This window comes from Pongo pygmaeus, chromosome 11, assembly GCF_028885625.2.
Source record: "Pongo pygmaeus isolate AG05252 chromosome 11, NHGRI_mPonPyg2-v2.0_pri, whole genome shotgun sequence".
NCBI lineage: Eukaryota > Metazoa > Chordata > Mammalia > Primates > Hominidae > Pongo > Pongo pygmaeus.
In genome coordinates, this window is record NC_072384.2 from 119,046,025 (window position 1) to 119,074,014 (window position 27,990).

General features: G+C 41.2%; 2 protein-coding genes and 1 non-coding gene across 6 annotated transcripts in view; 1 reads left to right on the forward strand and 2 right to left on the reverse strand.

Moving 5' to 3' along the window:
* The window catches only part of USP37 (ubiquitin specific peptidase 37), a 119,829-nt gene extending 119,129 nt beyond the window's left edge, over nucleotides 1–700 (reverse strand). For 2 of the 3 annotated variants that reach the window (XM_054478533.1, XM_063647970.1), the window contains exon 1: nucleotides 172–689. The gene's annotated coding sequence lies outside the window, so the exon portion shown is untranslated. Of the gene's footprint in view, nucleotides 1–171 lie in introns of all 3 variants that reach the window. The other variant, XM_054478534.1, reaches the window with a different exon arrangement.
* Nucleotides 352–27,908, forward strand: CNOT9 (CCR4-NOT transcription complex subunit 9). 2 transcript variants are annotated; one of them, XM_054478542.2, is made up of 8 exons: nucleotides 352–483; nucleotides 12,040–12,219; nucleotides 14,444–14,559; nucleotides 16,035–16,144; nucleotides 19,030–19,139; nucleotides 23,766–23,864; nucleotides 24,078–24,169; nucleotides 25,575–27,908. In XM_054478542.2, exons 1-8 carry the CDS (start codon nucleotides 460–462, stop codon nucleotides 25,741–25,743), a joined length of 900 nt encoding a protein of 299 aa, XP_054334517.1. In that variant the 5' UTR covers nucleotides 352–459; the 3' UTR covers nucleotides 25,744–27,908. The 2 variants fall into 2 exon arrangements, with proteins under 2 accessions (XP_054334517.1, XP_054334518.1); XM_054478543.2 differs by lacking the exon at nucleotides 25,575–27,908 and adding an exon at nucleotides 24,995–25,314.
* LOC129032216 (U6 spliceosomal RNA) lies at nucleotides 20,669–20,773 on the reverse strand. The gene has a single exon (XR_008501239.1). It is a non-coding gene; the product is annotated as a U6 spliceosomal RNA (small nuclear RNA).
* Nucleotides 27,909–27,990: the final 82 nt, after the last annotated feature.

A 27,990-nucleotide genomic window follows, 5' to 3' on the forward strand; every position in this document is an offset into this window, starting at 1 on the left:
TAGGCACGCGCACTTTCCACTTCACCCGATTTCGACGCCCCCCCACCATTTCCCGCCTACGCAGCCCAGTCGGGCATGCGCAATAGTTGTCTTGCCGGGACTGTCCATCTTTTCCCGCCGTTCACTGGCCTTTGGAAGAGGGTCAGAGTTCACGCCGCTCTCTGGAAATACCTGCTCAAAGCCAGAAGTTGCGGGGACTAGTGGTCGCGGACGTCCTTCCGGTCCTAAATCTTAAGGGGCAAAGGACAAACTCTGGGACTGTTAACTAGGCCCTGGAGGCGGGAAGAGGATGTGTGGGTGGGGTCAGGGGTGAGAGGTCAGAGGGCCGCGAAGTGGGCGGAGCGAGGCGGAGGCGGATGGCGGCTACGGCGGCTCATTATTTTCCGCTGCAGGGGTGCTGAAGCGGGGACGCGGGTCGGACGCGTCCGGCTGTGGAAGAGAGCGGCGGCCGCTCACAACATGCACAGCCTGGCGACGGCTGCGGTGAGTGGCTGGGCCCCCAGGCCTGGAACCAGAATCCTTCCTTAGACCCACGTTTCAGCCTTCTTTCCTAGTTCCCGGTGTCGGGTCCCTAGTCTGATTTTTTTCTGCCCTCAACCTCCGAGGCCCCCGGTTCCCCTCCTCGGCACGCTTTGGTTGTGGTGGAGCCGGCCGCTGTTTCCTTGCCGGACGCCTCTCGCGGCCTTCAGCGCGACCCATCGCGTTCTTTGCGGGAGCCGGGGCCTGGTCCCGCGCCCGTAGCAGGCCATTCATTGATTTATTGCGCTGACCAACAGTTTCAGGGCGCCAGTTGTGTTCTGGGCTCCGGCGTCGATGAGGGGAATTCCGTGGTCAATCTGACGCGGCCCCTGCTCTCAGAACTCACCACGTCGCAGCGGGAAGGAAATGGCTTCTAGTTCAAACCACTTGCTTTATTTATGGAAAACCTGAGGCCCAGAGAAGTGCATAATTTTTGCATCTGACTCAGGTTCTCTGCGTTTAAAACTTTCCTCGACACATCTCGTTTTACCCGCGTGATCTTTTAACAAAAAAGAAAGATAGTGTAATTCAGCTATCCGAAGTAATCCTACTTCAGTTGGCATTTAAATAAAATCTAGACTCCTTGCCATAGCCTACACGGCCCTGTATGATGTGGTCCTTAACCCACGTTTATAATCTCGTTTTTTGTCTCTTGCTACTAAAGCTTCAGCTACTCTGGCCACCTAACCCTCTGCAACGCGCTTTTTTTCTCCAAGATGCACTTTGTGGTCTCTATGCCTGGAGTGAATGTTCTTCTTATCCCTCCTCCTTTACACACACAGCATGAGTGTAATTGGTACCTCTTCCTTGAACTCTCCTTCCTCTCCTTAAACTGTTTATCCAAATCCATCTTTCTTCAGTTCTCTGCCTAAATCTGTCTCAGAGTGGCCTTCCCTGACTATCCTCTTCAAATTAGTTCCGCAGCCTCTAACTTTAGTAGAGTACCCTTTACAGCCCTGATCCCTGTGTAATTATTGTATTCGTTTATTTGTTGTCTGTCTCCTTGAGGGCAGGGACAGGGATCATGTGGGTCCTGTTGACGTGGTTTCCCCGGTGCCAGGACAGTTCCTAGTACAAGATAAAGACTCAGATACTTTGCTGCATGAAAGAATATTGAAGGGAAGGTGACCACTGAAAGAACATTGCCATGATGGGGAAAGGAGATCATTTGATTTGAGCACACCTGCCTGAAGACCAATTCTGCTTTTTCTGTTTAACCAAAGGGAAATGATTTAAGGAAAGTAATGTACTGAAATTGTGTTATCAGGCAAAATGACGTAATTACTAAATAAAGCACCAAAAATTGCCATACCTTTAAGTACAAAAAGTGAAAAATTGAGCCAAGTATGACTAAGCTATAGAAAACTGCTTTTTGAGATTTGATCTCCATCGTCACTTCCATTGCTGTTGGTATCTCTGCCTCCTTTCATACTGTTTCTAAGTGTTTGTAACTATTCAATGTAGAGAGTATCTTTTATATCTCAATTAGGTCATTGCAATTCCCCTAGCTTTTTTGTTCCTTCTCCCAAATTATATATGTAATGTGGGGAAAAGCAAGTTGAAAGATGAGTGTGCTGCTATTAGGGGAAAGACAGGTTAAAAAAGGGAAATTGATCTAAGATTGACTTGTCCATCTCTCAAAATCTGATTGTGTCTTCTCCAGAATTTTGTCTTTGATACTGAGCCACTCTTTTGCCTGTGCCTTCCCAAACTCTGTAGCTATTCCTTTTATTTTCAGTTGCTCCCTAATGCATCTTTTAAACAACCATTAAAGCTGTGGTACATTACTTATAATAAGTACTCAATATATGTTTCTTCAAATTTTCAATGCCTTACGTTAATTTTAAAATTTGAACTTTTAGATGCACTTTCACTTAGGATGTTTGGACCTTGTAGCAGCTCTGACAAATTCCTTCGTACCACTCATTCACTAGGATATATTTAGCTAGTGAGGAAACTAAAACATAAAAAGTTGATCCACCTCATTCTCAATTCTTCATGCCTTCCGTTGGACCAAACTGCATTATTCTGATGTGGGTAAAGGGACAGTAATGATGCATATCACTCACTGGAATTTAAGAAGTATAATTAATGCATGCAACAGTGCCCAGAATAATCAAAGCCACTTGAGAAGATGCTTACTTTCTGCCTAACAATGAAAGTGTGTTATCTGTGTCTTTATCTCTTTTTTAAAATAGTAGGTAAATCATCATTTCAGCCAGGGAGATAACAAAGTACTGCCAAATGATAATGTAAGCTGAGTGGTGTGTGCCCATACTCCCAGCTACTTGGGAGGCTAAGGAGGGAGGATCACTTCACCCCAGAAGTTCCAGGCTACTATGTGCTATGAAGGCACCTGTGAATGGCCACTGGACTCCAGCCTGAGCAACATAGCAAGACCTTGTCTATTAAAAAGAGAGAGAATGTAGTCACATGTAAATGTAGGATATTATTCACTAGAAGGAAAAATTAAGATAGTATGGGAAGTATCTTAAATTTTGACTCTTGAGTAGTAGTAGTATGCTAGAAATGTTTAGTGTAGTAGGCTGTTGTGATTTTTTTTTTTTTTTTTTTTTTTTTTTTTTTTTTGAGACAGAGTTTCGCTCTTGTTGCCCCCAGGCTGGAGTGCAATAGCGAGATCTCAGCTCACAGCAACCTCCGCCTCCTGGGTTCAAGCAATTCTCCTGCCTCAGCCTCCCAAGTAGCTGGGATTACAGGCATTAGCCATAATGCCTGGCTAATTTTTTTTTTTTTTAATTTTTAATTTTTTTATTTTTAGTAGAGACAGGGTTTCTTCGTGTTGGTCAGCCTGGTCTCGAACTCCTGACCTCAGGTGATCTGCCCGCCTCAGCCTCCCAAAGTGCTGGGATTACAGGCATGAGCCACTGTGCCCAACCTTGCTGTTGTCATTCTTGATGGAATACATCCTAACATCTTCATATATTCATTACTGCCACCATTGAGCATAATTTCTTTCTCTCCTCTAATAAATACGGACAGAAGTATCACACAGGATTATTCTAAAGATTAAGTAAGAATAACAAAATGCGGCCGGGTACTGTGGCTCACGCCTGTAATCCCAGCACTTTGGGAGGCCAAGGCGGATAGATCACCTGAGGTCAGGAGTTCGAGACCAGCCTGGCCAACATGGTGAAACCTCATCTCTACTAAAAATACAAAAATTAGCTGGGCGTGGTGGCAGGCGCCTGTAATCCCAGCTACTCAGGAGGCTGAGGCAGGAGAATCGCTTGAACCCAGGATGCGGAGGTTGCAGTGAGCCAAAGTCGTGCCATTGCATTCCAGCCTGGGAGACAAGAGCAAGACTCCATCTTTAAAAAAAGAAAGAAAGAAAGTATAACAAAATGCTCAGTGGTTGGCTAGATTCACTCACTGATATGTGACTTGTTCCCAGACTTCAGCTTTGGGAATTTAATTCCCAAATTAAAGGCTCACACCTATAATCCCAGCACTTTGGGAGGCCAAGGCAGGAGGATCACTTGAGGCCGGGAGTTCAAGACCAACCTTGGCAATACAGTAGGAACCTATCTCTACAAAAAATGTTTAAAAATTTTCCAGGCTGCAGTGAGCCATGATCATGCTACCGCACTTCAGCCTAGGCAACATAGTGAGACCCTGTCTCAAAGGAAAAAAAAAACTACAAATCTTTGCATGCCATAGGTATTCTGTAATGGATGTTATGCTTGTGAAACAACCGGAGGTAAGCCTTTAGGGGATGTGTTTTTGTTTTGTTTTGTTTTTAATTTCCCACTGATTTCCACTGACAATTCTAGCATCCTCAAACACTTGTCTTTCTCTCACTTTCCACCTAACCAGCAGCATCATTAGTTATGTTACATCTTTTTATTGAAGCTGTCATGGACTCCCAGATGCCTTCCTTTTTGGCAAGTAGAAAGAACACTGCACTCTAAAGGATCTAATTCACTTTCTCCTCCCGAGCCTCCTGATGAAGCTTTAGGCAAATTGCCTAACTTATCTTTGCTTATTCACTTTCATTTTTAAAAAGTTATTTTGAAAAAATACATTCTGGGCCGGGCATGGTGGCTCACGCCTATAATCCTAGCACTTTGGGAGGCCGAGGCGGGTGGATCATAAGGTCAGGAGTTCGAGACCAGCCCGGCCAACATAGTGAAACCCCGTCTCTGCTAAAAATAGAAAAATTAGCCTGGCGTCATGGTATGTGCCTGTAATCCCAGCTACTTGGGAGGCTGAGGCAGGACAATCGCTTGAACCTGGGAGGCGCAGGTTACAGTGAGCTGAGATCGTGCCATTGCACTCCAGTCTGGGCAACAAGAGCGAAACTCCGTCTTAAAAAAAAAAAAAAAGATACATTCTGGCTCTTATAAAATTATGAAGGTAAGCTAATTTAGTACTTCCAGCACTATTAGAAAGTTCATTTTCTTGGAATACCATGCTGACACCCAAATCCATGTGTTGACCTCCAGACTTGGGAAAATAATCTCTATTTCAGTCTGATTCCATTCTTTATGTATTAGCAGGAAAATAAACAGCTATTTTGGCCCTTAAACATAAAGTTACATTGATAATTTGGCTATTTTCTGTTTAAGAAACCATCAACATCAATTTTTTAGTTTACTCAGAGAAGGAAATCATTTACCATTTATAGAGAAATGTCATATGTTTTATTTAAAATAACATAAACATCTTTATACTTTTCACATTATGTGTTAAGATCTTTCAGAAATAGAAGACCAACTTAAACTGTCAGTACACTGTGTGACACTTGGAGTTAACCATTGGTAACTTTGGTAAATGTCTTATCTCTGTGTTAAGTTTTCTTGGGGAAAAAAGGTGTCATTTGAAATACATTTTCCATATACAAGTCATTAAACAGAAAAGGAGGGAGAGTTACCACCTAAATTTTGATAATATAAAAGTTTTTTAACACACATTAAAATAACAGGACTGTTGACTTTATTTTTTTATTTTATTTTATGTTCTTGAGACAGGATCTCGCTTTGTTACCCGGGCTGGAGTGCAGTGGCATGATCTTGGCTCACTGCAACCTCCACCTTCTGGGTTCAGTCGATTCTCCCACCTCAGCCTCCCGAGTAGCTGGGATTACAGGCACGCGCCACCACACCAGGCTAATTTTTGTATTTTTAGTAGGGGCAGGGTTTCACTGTGTTGACCATGGCTGGTCTCAAACTCCTGACCTCAAGTGATCCACCAGCCTCGGCCTCCCAAAGTGCTGGGATTACAGGTGTGAGCCTGTCTCTGTGCCTGGCCAGGACTGTTGACTTTAGCAGGTTACAATTAATAATCTGTGGTAATGTACAATAGAGCTTTTTTCTATTCTTGGAAGTGTTAAGGATAACTCATAATCTAAATCAGATTTCTCTTGATGATTCTATGTGTCCAGGTATGTAATTGAGCTCACTGTGTATCCAAATCCAGCTGTTAATGAGTTCTGTGCTAAGGGAATATTAAATTTAAGAAAGTTCTGTTGGGTTCTTAAGAGTAATTTCTTCAACTTGGAGGAATATTTGTGCTTTCTATCCTTGAGACCAGATAGAACTCATCGATTCTAGAGAGAAGTAGAGTTTCAGTCTCATTCTGCTATACACTGGCTGTGTGACCTTGAGCACGTTAAACCTCTGTTAACCTGTTTCCTCTTAGAATTTTGAAAATAAAATGATGTAATCCACAGTGCCTGACACATGGAATGCTCAATAAACGTTACTGCATATTAATAATTTCTGGAAAAGGCAGACCTAATCTATAGTAGCAGAAAACACCCATGATTGCCTCAGGCTGAGTATGGGGTTTACTGAAAAGGGCATTAAAGAACTTTTTGGGGTGAATGGATCTATATCTTCATTATGGTAGCAGTTACTTAGGTGTATAAATTTCGCAAAAATCTATTGAAGCGTACACTTAAAATGAGTTCACTTTTATTGTATGCAAATTATACATCAAAGTTTTTTTTTTTTAAAGAGCCTCTTAGATTAGACTCTCACAACTAAGAACTAAATAATTTCTAAGATTTTAGAGCTGCCTGAGACTGACAAGTATTTAATATAGTTCCTTCACTTTAACAATGAGAAAATTGAGGTTTGGAAAGTTAAATGACTTATCTTAGGTCACGCAATTCTAGAAAGAGCAAAACTGGATTTTGAAGCCACTTCAGGCTCCCACGCCAGTGTGTGTTCCAATTATATACTCATGTAGTTCCTTGCAAATTGAGGTCTTTCCTGTTCTTCAGTTTGATAAACAGATTCTTAATCCTGGGTACATGGATGCATTGCAGGAACTCTGTGAACTCCCTAAAATTATGTGTAGGTTTTCGTGTTTTTGCAGTTGTGTATTTTTCTGAGTAAAAGATCCACAATTTTCTTTTTTTTTTTTTTTTTTTTGAGACGGAGTCTCGCTCTGTAGCTCAGGCTGGAGTACAGTGGCTCAGGCTGGAGTACAGTGGTGCAAGGTCCGCTTCCCGGGTTCACGCCATTCTGCCTCAGCCTCCCAAGTAGCTGGGACTACAGGCGCCTGCCACCACACCTGGCTAATTTTTTTTGTAGTGTTAGTAGAGACGGGGTTTCACCATGTTAGCCAGTATGGTCTCGCACTCCTGACCTCGTGATCTGCCCGCCTCGGCCTCCCAAAGTGCTGGGATTACAGGCGTGAGCCACCGCACCGGACTTCATTTGATTCTTAAAGGGTCTGGGCCTCAAAAAAAGTCAATCTCTGCTCTCTTGGTTGATATCCTGCAATTATTATTAATGCTTCAAATAAGGTAATCTCCAGTAGGGAAGTCATAGATTAATTTGCTTGCCTGTCAGTGAGCAGTATGTGCTACTAGATTGAGTTCCATATCAGCCACAGCCTTAGAAATGTATTAGTAAATTAAAAATTCAGAGAGTTGTAGCATCTGAACTAGGAATCATTAGAGGTGATCGTTACAGTGGCATGAGGAGTAAATCTGCCTGTTGTCTGCCCATGGTTTCATCGGTTGTTAAATGAGGTTAATAACCACCATGTTGTGATCATTAAATGAAACCATGTTTTTAAAAAAAGGAAGTACAACAGAACTAACTCTTCCCTCACCTGCTGTACCGCTTCTTCTACTGCCCATCTCCTTTTAAAAAGATGTCAATTACAGATTCTTTTTGTGAAAGATGGGCCTAAGTGACTCTTGGGATATGAAAGTAGAGTAAGATACATTTTGAGTTTTGGTGTTTTATTTAGGAATGTCCAAAATATTTTATCAATCATCTGGTTATATAAGTTAATATATAACTCAAAATATAAGAATATTTCCTTTGTATTCTCCAAAACAATGAAATTCCTATATGTGTGTTACAAAATTGCTTGTTATATGTCCATGTGTGTGTTGGTGGTTCTCACTAAGTAAATTATGCCCCGTCTGATCCGTAATGTGACACAGGGAACTATGTCAAACTATTGTACTGACTTCTCTCTGTAAACGATACCTATTAAGTGCTTTGTAATCTCAATAAGTAGAGAATTTCTCCTAACATCAATGCTACTGTTCATAGTACTGAGTGTTCTTTCAGATTTTGTTGAACTACCACCAATAACATTTTACTTTTTGTCTGAGATTTTTATGTATTAACTATATTGTCTAGGTCAAAGAATATAATTTATTAGAAAGTCATTTTTAAGCTGAGCACAGTGGCTTACACCTGTAATTCCAGCGCTTTGGGAAGCTAAGGCAGGCAGATCACTTGAGGTCAGGAGTTTGAAATCAGCCTGGCCAACGTGGGCAGGTCCCATCTCTGCTAAAAATACAAAAATTAGCTGGGCATGGTGGCATATGCCTGTAGTCCCAGCTACCGGGGAGGCTGAGGCAGAAGAATCGCTTGAACCTGGGAGGCAGAGGTTGCAGTAAGCTGAGATCACACCACTGCACTCCAGCCTGGGAGACAGAGCGAGGCTCCATCTCAAAAAAAAAAAAAAAAAAAAAAGTCATCTTTAGATCAGATTTCGTCTTTCAGGCAGATGAGAAGCAGTATTAGCAAAGCGGTTAAAAGTGTGGGCCCTGTTGCCAGAACACCTGGGTACAAATCCTAGCTTGCCATTTAAATTTTAAATAATTTCTCTGTGCCTCAGATTTTCCTTATCTATAAAATGAGAGTGCTGGTAAGTATTGTAAGTATTTAGGACAGTGCCTGGCAGAGTAAGCACTGTATGTTTTAAGCTCTCATTTTTATCTTTAAAAAATTGTATTCATCCCATGACAGATGGGTATTCAGTTGGTGTAACTTACTACTGTTATTAAATTGGGGGTGAAATGCAACAGAGATGATGAAAAGGAGGATCCCTACCCTAGATATTTCCTGGCACCAAACTGCCCTCCTTTTGGCTAGAATGACAGCAGAACCCATAACACCAAGCTAGTGCCCATGGGGGCCACATTACCACCCACCTGACATGGTTCTAGCTCTCTTAGAATCAAAATCACATGGAGGCTGCAGCCCCCACAAATAATCTCACAAATTGGAGTATTGCTAGCAGCAGGTGTCCATGGCTTTAGGAACCCATGTACGCACCAGGCATTGGCCTTTCAGAGTGCCCACACCACTGCCAGCAGTGGTATATGCCTGTAGTCCCAGGCATCAGGCCAGCTCCAGAAAGAGAATATGTAGGGATGGGGCCTGGTGTTCAGGATGCATAGTATGCAAACCGGTGGTTACCAGGGCAAGATGGGGTACAAGGTGCCAACTGCAAGTCACAGACTGGCTCTAGTAGGGGTGATGGAGTTTACTGATGGTGGTATCTGTATGACAAGACTTTGGGGAAGGTCAGCTGGAATGGGTACTGATTAATCAGGAAAGGTACTATATTGCCAGACCAGTATCTGTGAGGCCCCCTTTAGTTACTGGATTGTGGGGTCATCCAAGAGACTGGGCAGGAAACCTAACGCTAAAATTTTATCCTGTGTTTCTGCTGAGCGTCTAAGGTGATGTAATATTCTAAATAAACACATACCCTATCTTCAGGTAGGAATTACATTTCCAAAAATAGTTTTTAAGTTGAGGGCCTGTTTGTGGCTGCCTAGAAAGGGCAAGTGCCTGAACAACACTGCTTTTGCTGTTGGGAAAGGAGGAAAAAAGCTACCATATTCCTTCTATCATATTGTTGCTCTAAGAGCCTATGATTGATTCCTTGAGGACCATCCCTGAAGGGAGTTACAAAACAGCTTTTAGCAGATTACTGTAAGGCACTTAAAGCTTAAGCTGCATTGTATTTCAGTCTATTTAGCAGAACACCTTGTGGTTCTTTCTGTCAGGCTAGTGAAATAATAAACATTAAGCTAAAAGCTTAAAATGAAGCTTCCATTTTTAAAAGGCCATTATTCAGATTGGGTAGAGTAAATTTGAATCCACCTCAAAGTCTATTTTATGCTTAATTCTGTTCTTCAACAAAGGGAGTTCTTTGTGTTCTTTGTCTTTACATCTGTACAATGGGTAGGTCATCATTCTGTCAAGCTAAGGTCTATTGGGAACTTGTAAGTACTGTGAGAAACTGTGTAATATAGTTCAAAAAAGTACGGGAATCTGCAACTTCATGCCTGGTTAAATTGAGTGAGTTAATTCCTCTGAACATTAGTGATCTCATCTGCAAGTGTAGATAGCTTCCCCGCCCCCGTCTTTTATTTCTCATGGTTGGGAGCAATTACCTGAGAACATATTGGGTATAGAGATGGAAATCACCAGGAATTTGTTAGCAGTTTAGAGCTTAGGGGTAGCAATTATCATTTTTCTAGTCTCCCATTTTGTTTTCCAGATAAGAATAATTAAGGAACTTAACCAAGGTCACAAAGATATTTGATGACTATAGAGAATTATAAAATACTGAAATTTGGGGGGGAATATTGTGATTCTTTAGCATAATAATGAAAGCATGCCCTGCTAAGTATGTATTTCCTACATGAGTAAGTAATGAATGGTTCTCAAAGGGATGTAGTTAGAGAATATATTGAAGAATCATTAAGAGGGAGAGCTTTTCCAAATTACAGGTTTTCTGCTCAGTTGAGGGGGGATGTCAGAATCACTGGGGAGGGACCAGTATTGGGAAGGCATAATTTTTTTTCCTCTCAAAAACTATTATATGCATATGGCTTTTAAAAAAAAGTTTATGCAAAAGGTTTTAGTGTAAACAATGAAAAATAAGTCTCCCTATAAATCCCCAACCTTAGAGGTAACTACAGTTAACAGTTTTTTATGTGTCCTTCTAGAAATGTTATATGTAAATGTATAAGAATGTATGTGTATTTTTTTATTTTTATATGTGTGTATATTAATGGAAACATTTTATATGCTCTTCTGTAACCCTTTTATTGTTTTTACTTAATATCAATATACAGTGTATAGAGAGCTGCTTCTTTTTTTAAAGGACTACATAGTATCACATTATAAAGCTGCACCAATATTTAACCAGTCTCTTAGTGAGAGATACTTGTTTGTTTTCTGCATTTTTGTTTTTGAGATGGAGTCTCGCACTGTCACCCAGGCTGGAGTACAGTGGCACGAACTCGGCTCACTGCAACCTCCGCCTCCCGGGTTCACGCCATTCTCCTGCCTCAGCCTCCAGAGTAGCTGGGACTACAGGCGCCCACCACCACGCCTAGCTAATTTTTTGTATTTTTAGTAGAGACGGGGTTTCACCATGTTAGCCAGGATGGTCTCAATCTCCTGACCTCATGATCCACCTGCCTCGGCCTCCCAAAGTGCTGGGATTACAGGCGTGAGCCACCATGCCTGGCCCAGTTTTCTGCATTGATTGATTGATTGAGACAGAGCCTCACTCTGTCACCCAAGCTGGAGTACAATGGTGCAATCTCAGCTCACTATAACTTCCACCTCCCACACTCAAGTGATTCTAGTGCCTCAGGCTCGTGAGTAGCTGGGACTACAGGCATGTACCACCACACCTGGGTTTTTTTTTTTTTTTTTTATTCCTCTGTCGCCCAGGTTGGAGTGCAGTGGCGCTATCTCGGGTCACTGCAACCTCCACTTCCCAAGTTCAAGCAATTCTCCTGTCTCAGCCTCCTGAGTAGCTGGGATTACAGGCGCCCGTCACCACACCCAGCTAATTTTTGTATTTTTAGTAGAGACGGGGTTTCGCCATGTTGGCCAGGCTGGTCTCAAACTCCTGACCTCAAGTGACCCACCCACCATGGCCTCCCAAAGCGCTGGGATTACAGGGATGTGCCACTGTGCCGGGCCAGTTTTCTGCTTTTATAACAGTGCAACAGTAAACATCCTGGTATGTCTTCAGCACAGCCCAATTACACCTACAGGATAAATTCCTAAACATGGAATTATCAAAGGGTATGTGTGCATTTTAGATTTTCATCAGTAACTACCAAAGAGATTGAATAGTTGACATCAAATGTATGTATTTAGAAACGCTCCCCTGGTATTCATGAAAAATATATTTCCTCTAAAACTCTGTTGCAGGGTAAGTCTTGGTTTGACTCTAATAAACTCATATTTACTTTCTTGTCTTCATCTGAAGCCTGTGCCTACTACACTGGCACAAGTGGATAGAGAAAAGATCTATCAGTGGATCAATGAGCTGTCCAGTCCTGAGACTAGGGAAAATGCTTTGCTGGAGCTAAGTAAGAAGCGAGAATCTGTTCCTGACCTTGCACCCATGCTGTGGCATTCATTTGGTACTATTGCAGCACTTTTACAGGTGGGTTCATGTCCATGATTGGCAGTTCAGTTCTTTTCATTATACTTGTATATTTCTTTACCTTTGCCCAAATGATTTGAAGACTTTAGGAGGATGATTCTTTAAAAAACTGCATTTGTAAGAACCTGTTTTAGAAAGATCTGAGGTATTTGTTAAAATGCAGATTCTTGGATCCTTACCCAAGAGATTCAATTTAGTCAGTCTGAGGTGGGCCCTATAATCTATATTTTAATAAGCACTTTCACCTCCGCCACGTGATTGTGATGCAGGTGATCTAAGAACTACACTTTGACAAACACAGCTTTAGGAGTACTGTAAGATAAATCTACATGACGGGGGAGGAAGGTGGAAAGTAGAGTATAAAGACCACAAGATACAATATATTCTATGGAAAAGAAATGGTTTTTTGGGTTTTTTTGTTTGTTTGTTTTCTGTTTTTGTTGTTGTTGTTTTTTTTTTTCTGAGACGGAGTCTCGCTCCATCGCCCAGACTGGAGTGCAGTGGTGCAATCCCGGCTCACTGCAACCTCTACCTCCCGGGTTCAAGTGGTTCTCCTGCCTCAGCCTCCTGAGTAGCTGGGATTACAGGCCTGTGTCACCACGCCCGGCTATTTTTTTTTTCAATTTTTAGTAGATACGGCGTTTCACCATGTTGGTCAGGCTGATCTTGAACTCCTGACCTCGTGATCCACCCACCTCGGCCTCCCAAAGTGTTGGGATTACAGGCGTGAGCCACCATGCCTGGCCTGGAAAGGAAATGTTGAAGATATAACAGCTGTAGTATTAAAGGTGGGTACACTTGCACATTAAAGAATAGATAACTGAAGTTCAGTTCAAACCAGAATGGTCACTGGTGGCTAATTAATTGATATGGTACAATAACAATACCAAAATACCTAGGTAGTGGCATGATCATCCGTTAAAGTATTGCCCCAAATTCCTAACAATTAGATTAACTTTTCAACTCTTAAGTAAATTCACATTCCATCTCTATAACATTTAGCCAAGAAACTTATCTTTGTTATGGGAACGTTTTTCTATGTAAAAGTTTTACAAATAATGTAAATGGAAAATTGTAGCCAGGTGCAGTGGCTCATGCTTGTAATCCCAGCAGTTTGGCAGACTGAGTTAGGAGGATTGCTTGAGCCCAGGAGTTCGAGACCAGCCTGGGCAACATGGCTAAACACCATTTCTACAAAAAATACAAAAATTAGCCAGGCTTGGTGGTACACTCCTGTAATCCCAGCTACTTGGGAGGCTGAAGTGGGAGGATCAATTGAGCCCAGGAGGTGGAGGCTGCAGTGAGCCATGATCATGCCACTGCACTCTGCCTGGATGACAGAGTGAGACCCTGTCTCCAAAAAAAAAGAAAAAAAAGTAAATGGAATTGTATTGAGTAAATCGTTACTTTTTGACAGATAGTGCATATATTCACTGCTGTTTATACATATCCCCACCCATTGATTCATGTCCTTACCATGTTACTACCTAACCAAATTCAAACTTCTTTATGAGTCACTGTGGTTGACTTAACACTTTCTGGTCAGTGATCTCATCACTGTAACTTAAAGCAGGATGTTAGCAAAAGGAGGGTTTATAAAAATTTCAGTATCCCTCAACTGATAGCCTCAGTAGCTGGAGAATATAAGAGGAAGTGTAGATGACTACATTTGCCTCCATAGAAATCTTCCTAGGCTGGGTGCAGTGGCTCACGCCTGTAATCCCAGCACTTTGCGGGGCCGAGACGGGTGCATCACGAGGTCAGCAGATCAAGACCATCCTGGCTAACACGGTGAAACCCCGTCTCTACTAAAAATACAAAAAATTAGCTGGGCGTGGTGGCGGGCTCCTGTAGTCCCAGCTACTCTGGAGGCTGAGGCAGGAGAATGGTGTGAACCCGGGAGGCAGAGCTTGCAGTGAGTCAAGATTGCACTACTGCACTTCAGCCTGGGTGACAGAGCGAGACTCCGTCTCAAAAAAAAAAAGAAAAAGAAATCTTCCTAGAGACAAATGTAGAAATGTCTTAGCTAGTCTCAGCCAAGTAAGTTTGTGATGAAAGGATATGAGCATTATTTCTGCTCCCTCTTTGATGATGGAGTTCTTAAAAGATGCACAGAATTAAGAGCTATTTTATTTGCCCTTTTTTTTTTTTTTTTTGCTTTATTACCATGGGAATTAATTTTTAGTTATTCCTTATTCATCTGATGCTGATTTCCATTTTTTAGGAAATTGTAAATATTTATCCATCTATCAACCCACCCACCTTGACAGCACACCAGTCTAACAGAGTTTGCAATGCTCTGGCATTACTGCAATGTGTAGCATCACATCCAGAAACCAGGTAAATGCTTTGGGTGAGTAACTTGGGAGAGATATACATTGAATATGGTCCTAAACTTTCTCTGAATAATAAAAGGAAGGGCATGCAGGGGAGAGAGAGAGAGAGAGAGAGAGCGCGCGTTTGTGTGTGTGTGTGTCTCTCTCTCTCTGTCTCTCCTGGTCTTCCGGATTCTTATTTACTTTTACCCAATGAACTTTAAAGAAACAGTGTTCACATTACAGGAAAGGTATCAGGCATACAGCTACTTCTCACTCCCTATCCTGTTATTGACACTATGTCATCTGCGAGGCATAGTGCATGGCATATAAGAGGAGTTTAGTAAATATTTTTCCAGCACCTTCCCCCCACTGAACCCAGATTTGACTTCAGAATCCTTCTTAACATAGCATTCTGGGCGGCCTCTATAATAGACGAGAATTGGCATGTAAGTTTAAATATTTTTGCCACCTGTCATATCTAAAAAATTAAGAAAAGGGAAATCCTGTTCAGGAATCTACTTTGTGGGCTTTTATGGCCCCAAAGGCACTTAATAGTCATCTTATTAAAGCCTTTCCTCTTTGTCAAGTTTCCTTATGAAATATGAATGCTAGGTTGGCACTGACCTTACACAGCTTTAGAGAAGTTACTAAGAAAATTTTAAGCACTTAACAAAAATGCAAGAGTACTTTGAGTGTTAAAAATCTTGGGCGTTGGCTCTTCTACAAGGTGTAACTATAAATAATATAAAATAATAGACTGATTTCCATATTAGTTGCCTGACTAAACTGTTTTCAGAATGGTTTGTGTATCTGAAATGCCCTAACAAAAAAAGAAGAATGTGCTTATTAAAGTATAGCAGGTAAGCCTGATAATGGCTGCTTTGTTTTGTTGTCTTGGTTTGTAAGGTTTATTCGACTGCACCTGTGAATACTATTATTCAGTCATAGGTGAGGGAGGTAATCTAGGACAATCTCTTGGACACTTAATAGCATTTTGTGGTCTATTTTTTAAAATCCACAATTGGATATTTTAAGTTAATCAGTTTGTAATGTACTTTCTGCTGATTACAGGGAAAATCATGTGTTTTCTTAACCACTGTGACCTGGACTAGGGTTTTCAGCTTTGGCACCATTACCATTTGGGGCTGGATGAATCTTTGTGGTGGGAAGGAGAGGGCAGGAGAGGACTGTCCTGTGCATTGTAGGATGTTTAATGGCATCTCTGGCCTCTTCCCACTGGGTACCAGTAGTGCTTCATAATCCTGAGTTGTGACAATCAAAAATGTCTCCAGACATTGCCACATGTCCTCCAGGGGGCAAAATTCACCCCATTTGAGAACCATTGGTTGAGACTAATGACCAGTAACATTGTTTTCCTAAGGATTCCTTGCTCTGACAATGTTAAGGCCTTACAGAATTAACCACCTAGAAATTTGAAAGTTCAGGATCCTTAGAAATCAACCCTGGGCTGTGAATGTAATTATTGTTTTCTTCCAGGTCAGCGTTTCTCGCAGCACACATCCCACTTTTTTTGTACCCCTTTTTGCACACTGTCAGCAAAACACGTCCCTTTGAGTATCTTCGGCTCACCAGCCTTGGAGTTATTGGTAAGTTATTAGAATTGTTTTGTAAGCCTGAAATACTCACAGTAGTAGTCTAAGTTGGGTGTTTTGTCTTGCCGCTTATGATTTTTGTACACCAGTCATTCATTTTTGTCTTTGAGGTTGTCTCATTCACTAATCAATAAGTATCAGGAACATGATGACTCCTATCGAGCACTCTTCTAAGTGTTGTTAATAAGGCTTTGAGATCCAACATTTGGGATTAAATTCAGCATATATGTAGAAACATTTGCTGGAATTGTAGGGAGAGTAAAGCATAAGAACTTGATTCAATATATAAAGAGTATTATTAAAGGAATAAGAGTTTAAATTTGGGACTTCTCCTCTTCCCTTCTCTTCTTTCTGATAGGGTCTTGCTGTGTTACCCAGGCTGGACTTGAACTCCTAGGCTCTAGTGATCCTCCTGCCTCAGCCTCCCAAGTAATAGGGACCATGGGCACAGGCGCACACCACTGTCTTTTTTTGTTTGTTTTTCTTACTTCTAATACCAGAATGCTTCGTATATCTGAAATGCCCTAAGAATATGCATGTCAAATACACTAAGCATTCTGAAAACCTGTAATTCTCCCATAACTCCAGGAATATGAATCTGTCAGTTCACCTAATTAAATTTTTTCATCTACTTTTTTTTTAGTCTCTACTAAAAAAAAAAAAATGCAAAAATTAGCCGGGTGTAAAATTAGCATGTGCCTGTAGTCTCAGCTGCTGGAGAGGCTGAGGCAGGAGAATCGCTTGAACCTGGGAGGTGGAGATGCAGTGATTGCAGTGAGCCAAGATCACGCCACTGAACTCCAGCCTGGGCGGCAGAGGGAGACTCAAAAAAAAAAAAAATTAAATTTCCATTTATTAGCAATGAACAATAGGAAATGTATTTTTTATTTTATTTATTTATTTTATTTTTTTTTGAGACAAGATCTTGCTCTGTCACCCACTCTTGAGTGCAGTGGCATGATCATAGCTCACTGCACCCTCAAACTCCTGGGATCACACAGATCCACCCACCTCAGCCTTGAGAAGCTGGGACCATAGGCACATGCCACCACACCTGGCTACATTTTTTTTATTTTTTTGTAGACACAAGGTCTCACTTTTTGTTGCCCAGGCTTGTCTCAAACTTCTGGGCTCAAATGGTTCTCCCGCCTTGGCCTCCCAAAGTGCTGGGATTACAGTTGTGAGCCATTGCACCCAGCTGAAATTTTTTTAAACTGCCATTTATAACAGCACCAAAATGTGAAAATTTGGGTATAAATCTTTAAAAATATATGCATGATCTATAACTAAAAACTACAAAACTGATTTCTAATGAAATAAAATGCAGAGATAAACCATGTTCATTGATTGGTGTATCAATGATTCAGTATTGTTAAGTTGTTCATTCTCCCCAAACTGATCTGTAGATTCAGAGTAATTCCAACAAAATCCCAGCAGCATTTTTTTTAGAAATTGGCGGGCTGACTGCTATGAACTGAATTGTGTCCTCCCCAACATTTCATGCTTTGAAACCCTACCCCCTCATGTCATGGTAATTTGGAGATGGTATTTGGACCTTTGAAAGATAATTAGGTTTAGATGAGGACATGGCCCTCATGATGAGGTTAGTATTCTTCTAAGAAGAGACACCAAAGAGCTTGTTCTCCCTCATTCGCTCTCTGCCATGTGAGGACATAGTGAGAAGCTGGCCATCTACAAGCCAGGAAGAGAGCCTTTACAAGAACTATACCATACCATGCTGGCACCCTGATCTCAGCTTTTTTTTTTTTTTTTTTTTTTTTTTGTGAGACAGATTCTTACTCTGTTGCCCAGGCTAGAGTGCAGTGGCATAATTTTGGCTCACTACATCCTCCACCTCCTGGGTTCTAGCAATTCTCCTGCCTCAGCATCCCGAGTAGCTGGGACTACAGGTGCGCGCCACCACACCCGGCTAATTTTTGTATTTTTAATAGAGACAGGGTTTCACCATGTTGGCCAGGCTGGTCTTGGAACTCCTTACCTCAGGTGAGGAGCTGCCTCAGCCTCCCAAAGTGCTGTCATTACAGGTGTGAGCCACTGTGCCCAGCCTGATCTCAGACTTTCAGCTGCTAGAACTATGAGACAATAAATTTCAGTTGTTTAAGCCACCGGTCTATGGTATTTTGTTATGGCAGCCTTCGAATAGACTGATCCTAAGATTTATATGGAAAGCCAAAGGAACTAGAATATCCAAACATTTCTTTAAAAGAACAAAGTTGGAAGACATATACTACCTGAGTTCCACACCTGCTGGAAAACTATAGTAGTCAAGGCAATGTAATATTGAAGAAAAGAAAGATTTACAGACCATTGGAGCAGAATGAAGGGTCCAGAAATAGACCCACACATATATGGTCAGTTGATTTTTGACAAAGGTACAAAGACAATTTAGTACAGAAAGCATTTTTTTTTTTTTTTTAGAGAGAGTCTGTCGCCCAGACTGGAGTGCAGTGGTGTGATCTCAGCTCACTGTAACCTGTCAGGTTCAATTGATTCTCCTGCCTCAGCTTCCCGAGTAGCTGGAATTACAGGAGCCTGCCACCATGCCTTGCTAATTTTTGTATTTTTAGTAGAGATGGGGTTTCACCATGTTGGCCAGGCTGGTCTTGAACTCCTAACCTCAAGTGATCTGCCCGCCTCGGCCTCCCAAAGTGCTGGGATTACAGGTGTGAGCTACTGCACCGCCCTCTTCCTCTTTTTTTTTTTTTTTTTTTAATACGAGTGTGAATCTGATTCCTTTAACAAACCCCAGTTTGTGTTCTGTTATTTAAGTTCACAACTCACTGGATAAACAGTTCGAAGTTAATGTTAACTGGAAACCCTAACTGTAATATAATTTTGTTTGTCCTTATTTTCTTTAGGGGCCCTGGTGAAAACAGATGAACAAGAAGTAATCAACTTTTTATTGACAACAGAAATTATCCCTTTATGTTTGCGAATTATGGAATCTGGAAGTGAACTTTCTAAAACAGTATGTGCTTTTAACTTAGATTTTACATTGCGTTGACTCTTGAGCTGCTTCCTTATGGTCCTGGGATCATTTTCCTTATGGTCCTGGGTCTTCAAGCTTTTGAAATTTGTATGAATATTTTTTCTCTTTTGAATAAAAATTATTATAAAACAATTATTGAAAAACCCAAACCATTCAGAAGAAAATCAAGTTAAACACTAAATTTCTTTTCTCCAGACCCACATCTCACTCCACAGGTAAATTCTAAGTATATTATTACAGTTTCATTTTTTTAATTTTAAAATTTCAGTCCTGCTCCTTCTGTAACCAGGCTTTTTTTAAATACATAATTATATGTACTTGAGCTTCTGCTTACTATGTACTTTAACCGTGAATGACAACATGACAAGGTACAGAATTCTTACTTATTGTACAGAATTCTTACCTCATTGTTCTGTCTCAGACCTCTATTGCCATAGTCCTTTTGTCTTCTAACATTGAATATTGCAGAGAAGTCTCAGAGTCAGCCTAATTCTTTCCTTTTTTAGGTGAACTTGCTTTTTTGTGTGGTTACTTACAAGTGTCTTTTATTATTTTTAAAGTTCATTTGACAATCATGTATCTTTTTTTTTTTTTTTTTTTTTCCTCTGAGATGGAGTCTCGCTGTGTCACCCAGGCTGGAGTGCAGTGGTGTAATCTCAGCTCATTGCAACCTCCACCTCCTGGGTTCAAGCAATTCTCCTGCCTCAGCCTCCCAAGTAGCTGGGACTACAGGCATGTGCCACCATGCCCAGCTAATATTTGTATTTTTAGTAGAAATGGGGTTTCACTATATTAACCAGGCTGGTGTTGAACTCCTGACCTCAGGTGATCTGTCCGCCTCAGCCTCCCAAAGTGCTGGGTTTACAGTCGTGAGCCACTCCACCTGGCCCTTTTTTTTTTTTTTTTTTTTTTTGAGATGGAGTGATGTAATCTCAGCTCACTGCAACCTCCACCTATCAGGTTCAAGCAATTCTTCTGCCTCAGCCTCCCACGTAGCTGGGAGTACAGGCACACACCACCACTCCCAGCTAATTTTTTTTGTGTATTTTTAGTAGAGATTGGGTTTCGTCATGTTGGCCAGGCCAGTCTTGAACTCCTGACCTCAGATGATCCGCCCACCTCGGCCTCCCAAAGTGCTGGGATTACAGGCATGAGCCACTGCACTCAGCCTCAATTTTTTTTCTGAAAGAGCATATTACTTGTATCTTTTTTGTTGATTTGTATATTTTTCTCTTTTATTTGTTCAAGCCTCTTGGTTCAACAACATCAGTTATGCTCTATTATCTGTCTTTCGTATTTTTTTCTCTAATCACTTTCAATTTTTAAATTTCATATTATTTGATTTTTTTCAAGGTTACTTTTCCATATTGCTATTTTGGGTAGTATTCAACCTCTGCTCTAAAATGTGCCTTGTCACATTAAATTACTTTTTTAGTCTAACAAATATTTATTCTTGAGTTGAGTGTAAGCAGGTATAATGATTTTTTTGGCTTTTTACTTTTAAAAATATATATATGGAATGCTTCATGAATTTGTGTATTATCTTCGCACAGGGGCCACACTAATCTCTGTGTTGTTCCAATTTTAGTATATGTGCTGTCTTAAGTGAACACTGGTTTTTTAATTTTTAATTAAATTATTTATTTATTTAGAGACAGGATCTCTCTCTGTCACCCAGGCTGGAGTAGAGAGGCATGGCTCACTGCTGCCTCTACCTCCTAGACTCAGTTGATCCTCCCACCTCAGCGTCACGAGTAGCTGGGACCACATGCCTGCTCCACCATACTCAGCTAATTATTTGTATTTTTTGTAAAGACAAGGTCTCCCTATGTTGCCTGGGCTACTCTTGAACTCCTGGGCTCAAAGGATCTTCCTGCCTTCTGCCGTAGTACTAGGAGTACAAGCATGAGCCACTGTGCCTGGCCAATTTATCGTTTTTAAGGAGACGAGGTTTCACTATGTTGCCCAGGCTGGAATGCAGTGGCTATTCACAGCCATGATAATGGCACACTATAGCCTTGAACTCCGGGGCTCAAGCAGTCTTCCCACTTCCCTCTCTGGAGTAGGTAGCTTTGATACTGGCACACATCCCTATACCTGGCTATTTTTAAGCTTTTTATTTTAAATATGCAATATATGGATGACTGTCAAAGGCATTGTTGAGCAAAAGAAGCCAGACACATGGGAATTCATACTGTATGTTGATTATGTGAAGTTTAAGAACAAGCAAAGCCGATTACTGGCAATAAGTTGGATTCGTGGTTACCTCTGAGGGAAGGACATTGACTGGGGAAAGGTAGAAGGGAATGCTGGAATCCTGAGTTGGTAGAAATATTGCTTTTTTCTGGTTTTTTTTGGGTTTTTTTTGTTTTTTGTTTTTTGTTTTTTTTTTTTTTGAGACAGTCTCACTCTGTCACCCAGGCTGGAGTGAAGTGGAGTGATCTCGGCTCACTGCAACCTCCACCTCCCGGGTTCAAGGAATTCTCGTGCCTCAGCCTCCTCAGTAGTTGGGACTACAGGCACACACCACCATACCCAGCTAATTTTTTGTATTTTTAGTAGAGATGGAGTTTCGCCATGTAGCCCATGCTAGTCTTAAACTCCTAAGCTCAGGCAATCCACTTGCCTCCACCTCCCAAATATTCTGTATTTTATACAATATTTTGTATTTTAATCTGGTTATAGTACATAATGTGTACATAGGTAAAAATTCAAGGTACACTTAAGATTAGTGTACTTAACACACTTTACTGTGTATATGTTTATATTAGGTTCCTATATACCCTGCTGCTATAACAAATTACCACAAGCTAGAAGGGTAGTGGCTTAAAACAATGCAAGTTTACTGTTTTATAGTTTTGGAAGTCACAAGTTCTAAATGAGTTTCACCAATCTAAAGTCAGTGTATCAGGAGGGTCATGCTTTCCCTGGAGGATATAGAGGAGAGTCTTTTTCTTGCCTTTTCCAGCTTCTAGAACTGCATTTCTTGCATTCCCTGGATTATGGCCGCCTCCCTCTTCAGAGCCAGCAATGTGGCATGTTCAAATCTCTTTCTGCTTGTCACATTGCTTTCTCCTTTGTGGTAAAATCTCTCTCTACATCTCTCTTTTTGTTGTTGTTGGGTTTTTTTGTTTGTTTGTTTTTAAGAGATGGGGTTTTCTCTGTCGCCCAGGCTAGAGTGCAGTGGCATGATCATAACTCACTGCATCCTTGAACTCCTGGCCTCAAGCAATCCTCCCACCTTGGCCTCCCAAAGTGCTGAGATTACCAGCATGGGCCACTTTGCCTGGCCTTCTCTACATTGCTTTTAAGGACACTTTGTTATTACATTTAAGGCCTACTTGGATAAACAGGGATAATCCCCCATCTCAATATCCTTAACTTAATCACATCTGCAAAGTCCCGTTTTTCATTTAAGGTAACATTTGCAGAGTTTGGTGATTAGGGCCTGGATATCTTTGAGAGCCATTGTTCAGCCTATTACAGTGTTATAAGCCCAATAAAATAGTAAAATAATTCCACAATTCATTTTGATGAGCAGCCAAGAAAGAGTATCATTGTGATTGTCTGATTTAAATTAAACTAATATATTAATATCTCTTCTATGTAAGAGCTAATGAGCTCAAGTTGAGGGAAAAATTAAGGCCACATATAAGCTTCACAGCCAGGATATGTTTTATTACTGTTAGATAATCTTCAAAGAGAAGCTTAAAAATCTTATTTCTTCAAGATCTTTTAAGAACAAAAAAGGCCTTATCTCAGCCGAGTGCAGTGGCTCACGCCTGTAATCCCAGCACTTTGGGAGGCCAAGGCAGGTGGATCACGAGGTCAGGGAATTCAAGCCCAGCCTGGCCAGGACGGTGAAACCCCGTCTCTACTAAAAATACCAAAATTAGCCAGGCATGGTGGCAGGAGCCTGTAATCCTAGCTACTCGGGAGGCTGAGGCAGGAGAATCAGTTGAACCAGGGTGGCAGAGGTTGCAGTGAGCTGAGATGGAGCCACTGCACTCCAGTCTGGGCGACAGAGTGAGACTCCATCTAAAAAAAAAAAAAAGAAAAAAAAAAAAAAAAGGAAGGCCTTACTTCATCTGGAAGAGAGGAGGCATAGCTGAATAAATCATCTTGGCCTATGGAAAAGACAAGAGCCTTAGACATTCAAATGAGGCTTGGATCTCAGCTCTGCCATAGTAACTTTGTCACTTGGGACCTTAACCTGGTGCATTATTGATTAACAGTTATACCTGGCACATAGTAGGTACTCTATAAATGAGAAGGTCTCTGAGTTTTTAAGAATTTGATAATTACGCAGAACCTACCCTTGTATGTAAAGTGAGAATAATAACGGTACCTACCTCATCGATTTATTATAAAAATAAGATAAGCATGTAAAGCCTCTAGAAAAAAAAAACTGGTACAAAGTAATGTTCAATATGGTAATATTTATTATTCTTTGTACTATACATATATGATAAAGTTGTTCATAATATACAAGGATCCCTGCTTGCTCAATTTTCTGACTGATAGTCATGCCTGGGAAAATGAGTAGAAAATGAGAAGATTAAATCTGAGCAACTTTATAAACTCTTCGATTTTGTTTTGCTTCAGGTTGCCACATTCATCCTCCAGAAGATCTTGTTAGATGACACTGGTTTGGCTTATATATGTCAGACGTATGAGCGTTTCTCCCATGTTGCCATGATCTTGGTGAGTTCTTTCATCTATCCCCTTTACAACTACTTCTCATCACAAAGCTTAATCTCTTTATAACTGGCATTGAACAACTTCAGTCTTCTGACTAGAACTAACAATTTTGGAACCTTTTATGATTCTTGGACTATCTGATCTCTGATGTCAATTAGAATTTGTTTGTGTTTTGTGTGTTTTTTCCAACCCCTCCCCTTATTTTGGGGGAAACAGGGTAAGATGGTCCTGCAGCTATCCAAAGAGCCTTCTGCCCGTCTGCTGAAGCATGTAGTGAGATGTTACCTTCGACTTTCAGATAACCCCAGGTAAACATTTATAGGATGTATAGGACTTTAGGGAAGTACTCTGCTGAACAGTTTCCTAATCTCATGGCATAGCTCCTGTGTCTTTAGGACAGGGAAGTGGGGATATAACTACATTTAGTTTGTCTGAGACAGAACTTAGATTCCTTTTAAAATCTGAAATGCTGAATTTTAGTAGCCATCAGTTTCATCTTCTCACTGTAACTCTCCATCCTACTGTGAAATTCCAGAGAGTCTAGGCAATTCCAAAGGAAACCTTATGATGCATTCATTACTCCTGTTGTTTGAATTTTCTGTTGCTACTCTACGTGGTCAGAAAGAGAAGTATATTTTCAAAGATCTCTTAAAAAGGAACACAGCCCAGAGGGCTCTTGAATTCTATTTCCAATTCTCTCCTTGATTCCTATAAGTTTCTTGAGCTAATTATTTTATCTGCTTATGTTCATAATCTTTCTGCCAGAAATCATACATTGTAGATATAATGCATTTTAGAAATGTTTGACCTTTTTATTTGGAAATCCATAATTCATGCTGAAAGCAACTTGCTCATATTCTGCTAAACCACATAATGGAGCAATTTCTGTGTTCCTGGGAACAGAGCTAGCTTGATTTGATTTAATGTGAACTCAGTCTCCTGCCACTGAGTTTATTCAAGCCCTACCTGTTTGTTGACCATTTTATCCTGTTCTTCAGTGGTTCTTGTTTTCACTAAAGTTTAAAAATGTGTTTATTTAAAATTCCACTTGTACAAAGAAAACTAGTCTGAGTGCAAAAACTATAACTTTGTTTAAAATAGCTCTATACATAGTTAACATTTACCTTTTTTAGGTTTTCAGATTTGACTTTCTGCTGGTCATCTTTTCAAAGAAAATGAAACGTTTAAAAGTTCATCTGATAATATTGCTACCATAGTTTTGTTTTCACTGCTCATCTCTTATTAAGGTTCTTAACCATAAAACTGAAGCAATTTCTGTAAAGACACAAATTGATAACTTAGTATAGAATTAAAATTCATTAAGTTATCATAAGTTTGATGATATCCTTGTTAATGTACTGATTTTTGAAATATTTTATTTGCCATAATCCATATATTTCTAACATGAGTATTTTGACAGTATTTAATAAATCAGAAAGCTGTTTGAATGGAAGTAAACTATTGAACCTTTTAATTTTGCTTTTTCATGAAATTCTACATCGGGGCATCATTCAGAAAATGTTTGTGGATACAGATTTTGGAGATCTCTGAGCCTATGCCCAATATAGCTTTAGAGAATTTTAATGGCTTCTTAAGGAGCCATAGATTCACAGTATTCTAAATATTTATGTCTAAGAAGGGGGCTCTTCCCTGTCCACAAAATGTGGGTTTATTTGTTGGTCTCCCTGGTTGGTTTGTTTGTTTCTGATGTAGGGCACGTGAAGCACTCAGACAGTGCCTCCCTGACCAGCTGAAAGACACAACCTTCGCCCAGGTGCTAAAAGATGACACCACCACGAAACGCTGGCTTGCACAACTGGTGAAGAACCTGCAAGAGGGCCAGGTCACCGATCCCCGGGGTATCCCCCTGCCCCCTCAGTGATCCTTCCCTGTTCCCTCCCACTACTCCCCCAAGTTGGGGAAAGGAGGGGGAACCTACAAGAAAAACAGCTCAGGTTTTATCACCGACTGGGAATAGACAACCTCAATGCTGAACCGCACTGGAGAAAAGGGGCAAGGTACCCCTGCTGAGGTGTATGGGCTGCCATCTCAGGCTGTCTTGAGGACCTGGGCTCCCTCTGCTACTCCCAGGAAATGGGCTCCTGACACAGCAGTCTGCCACCACAGCCCCAGGAGGGTGTCAACACCAGCAAATGCTGTATTTGCAGCATGTCCAAGATGACCCTTCTCCCCTACCTCTACCTAGCCACTGGCAGGGAGGGGAGACAGTGGTGATAGCAGCAGCACTCTGGGCATGGTGAACGCCTGGGACCAAGCCATGTGGCGTTTTTTATTTTGCCTTCCTGGAAGACTCAAGATGTGTCTCTTCATTCTCTCTCAGTATTTGTTTACTTTGGTTTTTTTGTTTTTAATCTCAGAGAGAGGTGTGTTTAGTGGGCACAAGCTGTAATATTCAGCAAAACTTTGTCAATTGGCACTGTTTACAAGTCTGTTAGCTGCATAAGCTCAATAAAAAGTTGGTCTGGGCATTACATCCCCTCTGGCAGGCCAATAGCTGCATCAAGCTGTTGGGAGAAATGGGAGGGCAGGGGAAAGATGTAAAGCCAAAGGACAGCAGGAACCTACCGCCTGTTTCCCTTCCTTCTCCCATTCTACTCCCAGTCCGGAATGCCACAAGGACCTTAACCTTGTTTCGGGCTTTAGCTGCTAGTTTTCCCAAATCTCAGTGCTTTCCCTTTTTGAACTTCCCTTCTATTAAACTTAAAACAGACGTCTTAATTCATCAGGCTGTCTTGGAAGGGTATTGTATTGGGAGACAAGGGGTGGTGGTGGACCTCACCTTCAATCCAAGTTTTCAAAGATATTTTCTCGGTAACTCTAAAAGGGAGGTGCTTGGGATTAAGGTGACAGTCCACTTGATCCTTTTCTTTGTTTTAGTATGAATTTCAGCAGCTCCATCTGTCTTCATGATTGTACTTGAGCAGTATTAGCTGTATGAGTTAATTTTATTCAGATTGAAGAGGGAGGGCTGGGTTCTGCTCACTCAGTCTTTTTTTTTTTTTTTTTTTTTTTTTTTTTTGACACATTCTCTTTTGGTCTATGGAAATTGCAGGGTTGCCGCTAAAATATTCGCTTGTTCATATCGTGTCAGAGATTTCCTCTTCTCTGGAGCTTAGGTGGCTCTTCACAATCCACAGGCTTGAATCTGCAACCTAGTGTAAACTGCCTTGCTTTCCCCAGTCCTTTCCCCTGCTAGCACCTGCTTTCTCATCCCCATCTCCAATCAAAGATGGGATTGCTTAATCCAACTCTGGAGAGGGACCAAGTCTTTTCTGCCCACATTTCACACAATTGAGGTGTCTGAACAAGCTTGAGGAGGGTCTATAAGGGGCAGGCTCAAAAAAAAAAAAAAAAAAAACCATTTGCAGAGGCAGTTTTGCCAACATAAGGGCTCTTTCAAGCCGACTTTCACAAAGAGAGCCGGACTTGTTAGTTGGCTTCTGTCTCTTCAGAGCCAAGAAAATAGTAATTAAGTGGCCTAGATATAGGAAGGGCAGAATAAGCACTTACTCCCCCTGCCTTCCAAGATGAAGAGGAGAAGCAGGCCAACCCTCAATAATCGCAAACCTGAAGAGAAGTGATCTTAGAGAAAGCAGAGAACAGAATGGACTGGATAGACATCTTGACTCTATTCAGCCCGTAGTCTGTGATCTGGAGAGTCCAGTTAAGGTAACCCAGATTTTTGACAACCGCCTTCCTGCTGAGCCAAAGTTTTCTCATTCCCGTTCCACTGGGGAAGCAGCTGAGGCCCAGGGCCTTGCTCCCTGGGAAATTCTCTTCTCTCCATCTTTTGGTGCATTGGCCATGTTACTGTGCCAAAGTGTCTTAATTCTTGTCCCATCTATTCTCAGCTGGCCTTGGAACCCACATAGGAGTTGGTGGGGGAGGGGTGGAATGGGTATTATTCATTGTAGTTGATCCTGATGTGCGTATTATATAAAGAGACCCCTCCCCTTATTTTGTGTTTTCCATCCCTCTCCCTTAACAGGATTGAAATAAAACATGCTTCTGTTTTTGTAAAAATAATTTTTCCTTTACACTGGAGATTTTATTCTGTCAGTATATGGGTAACTAGGCACTTTGGTCAGGTGATCCTTGTCATGCCTGC

Coding starts and splice junctions, on each gene's coding strand:
- CNOT9 (XM_054478542.2), top strand. CDS start 460: ATGCACAGCCTGGCGACGGCTGCG. Junction 16,145..19,029: donor CACCAGCCTTGGAGTTATTG/GTAAGTTATTAG, acceptor TATTTTCTTTAG/GGGCCCTGGTGAAAACAGAT. Junction 19,140..23,765: donor GAAGTGAACTTTCTAAAACA/GTATGTGCTTTT, acceptor GTTTTGCTTCAG/GTTGCCACATTCATCCTCCA.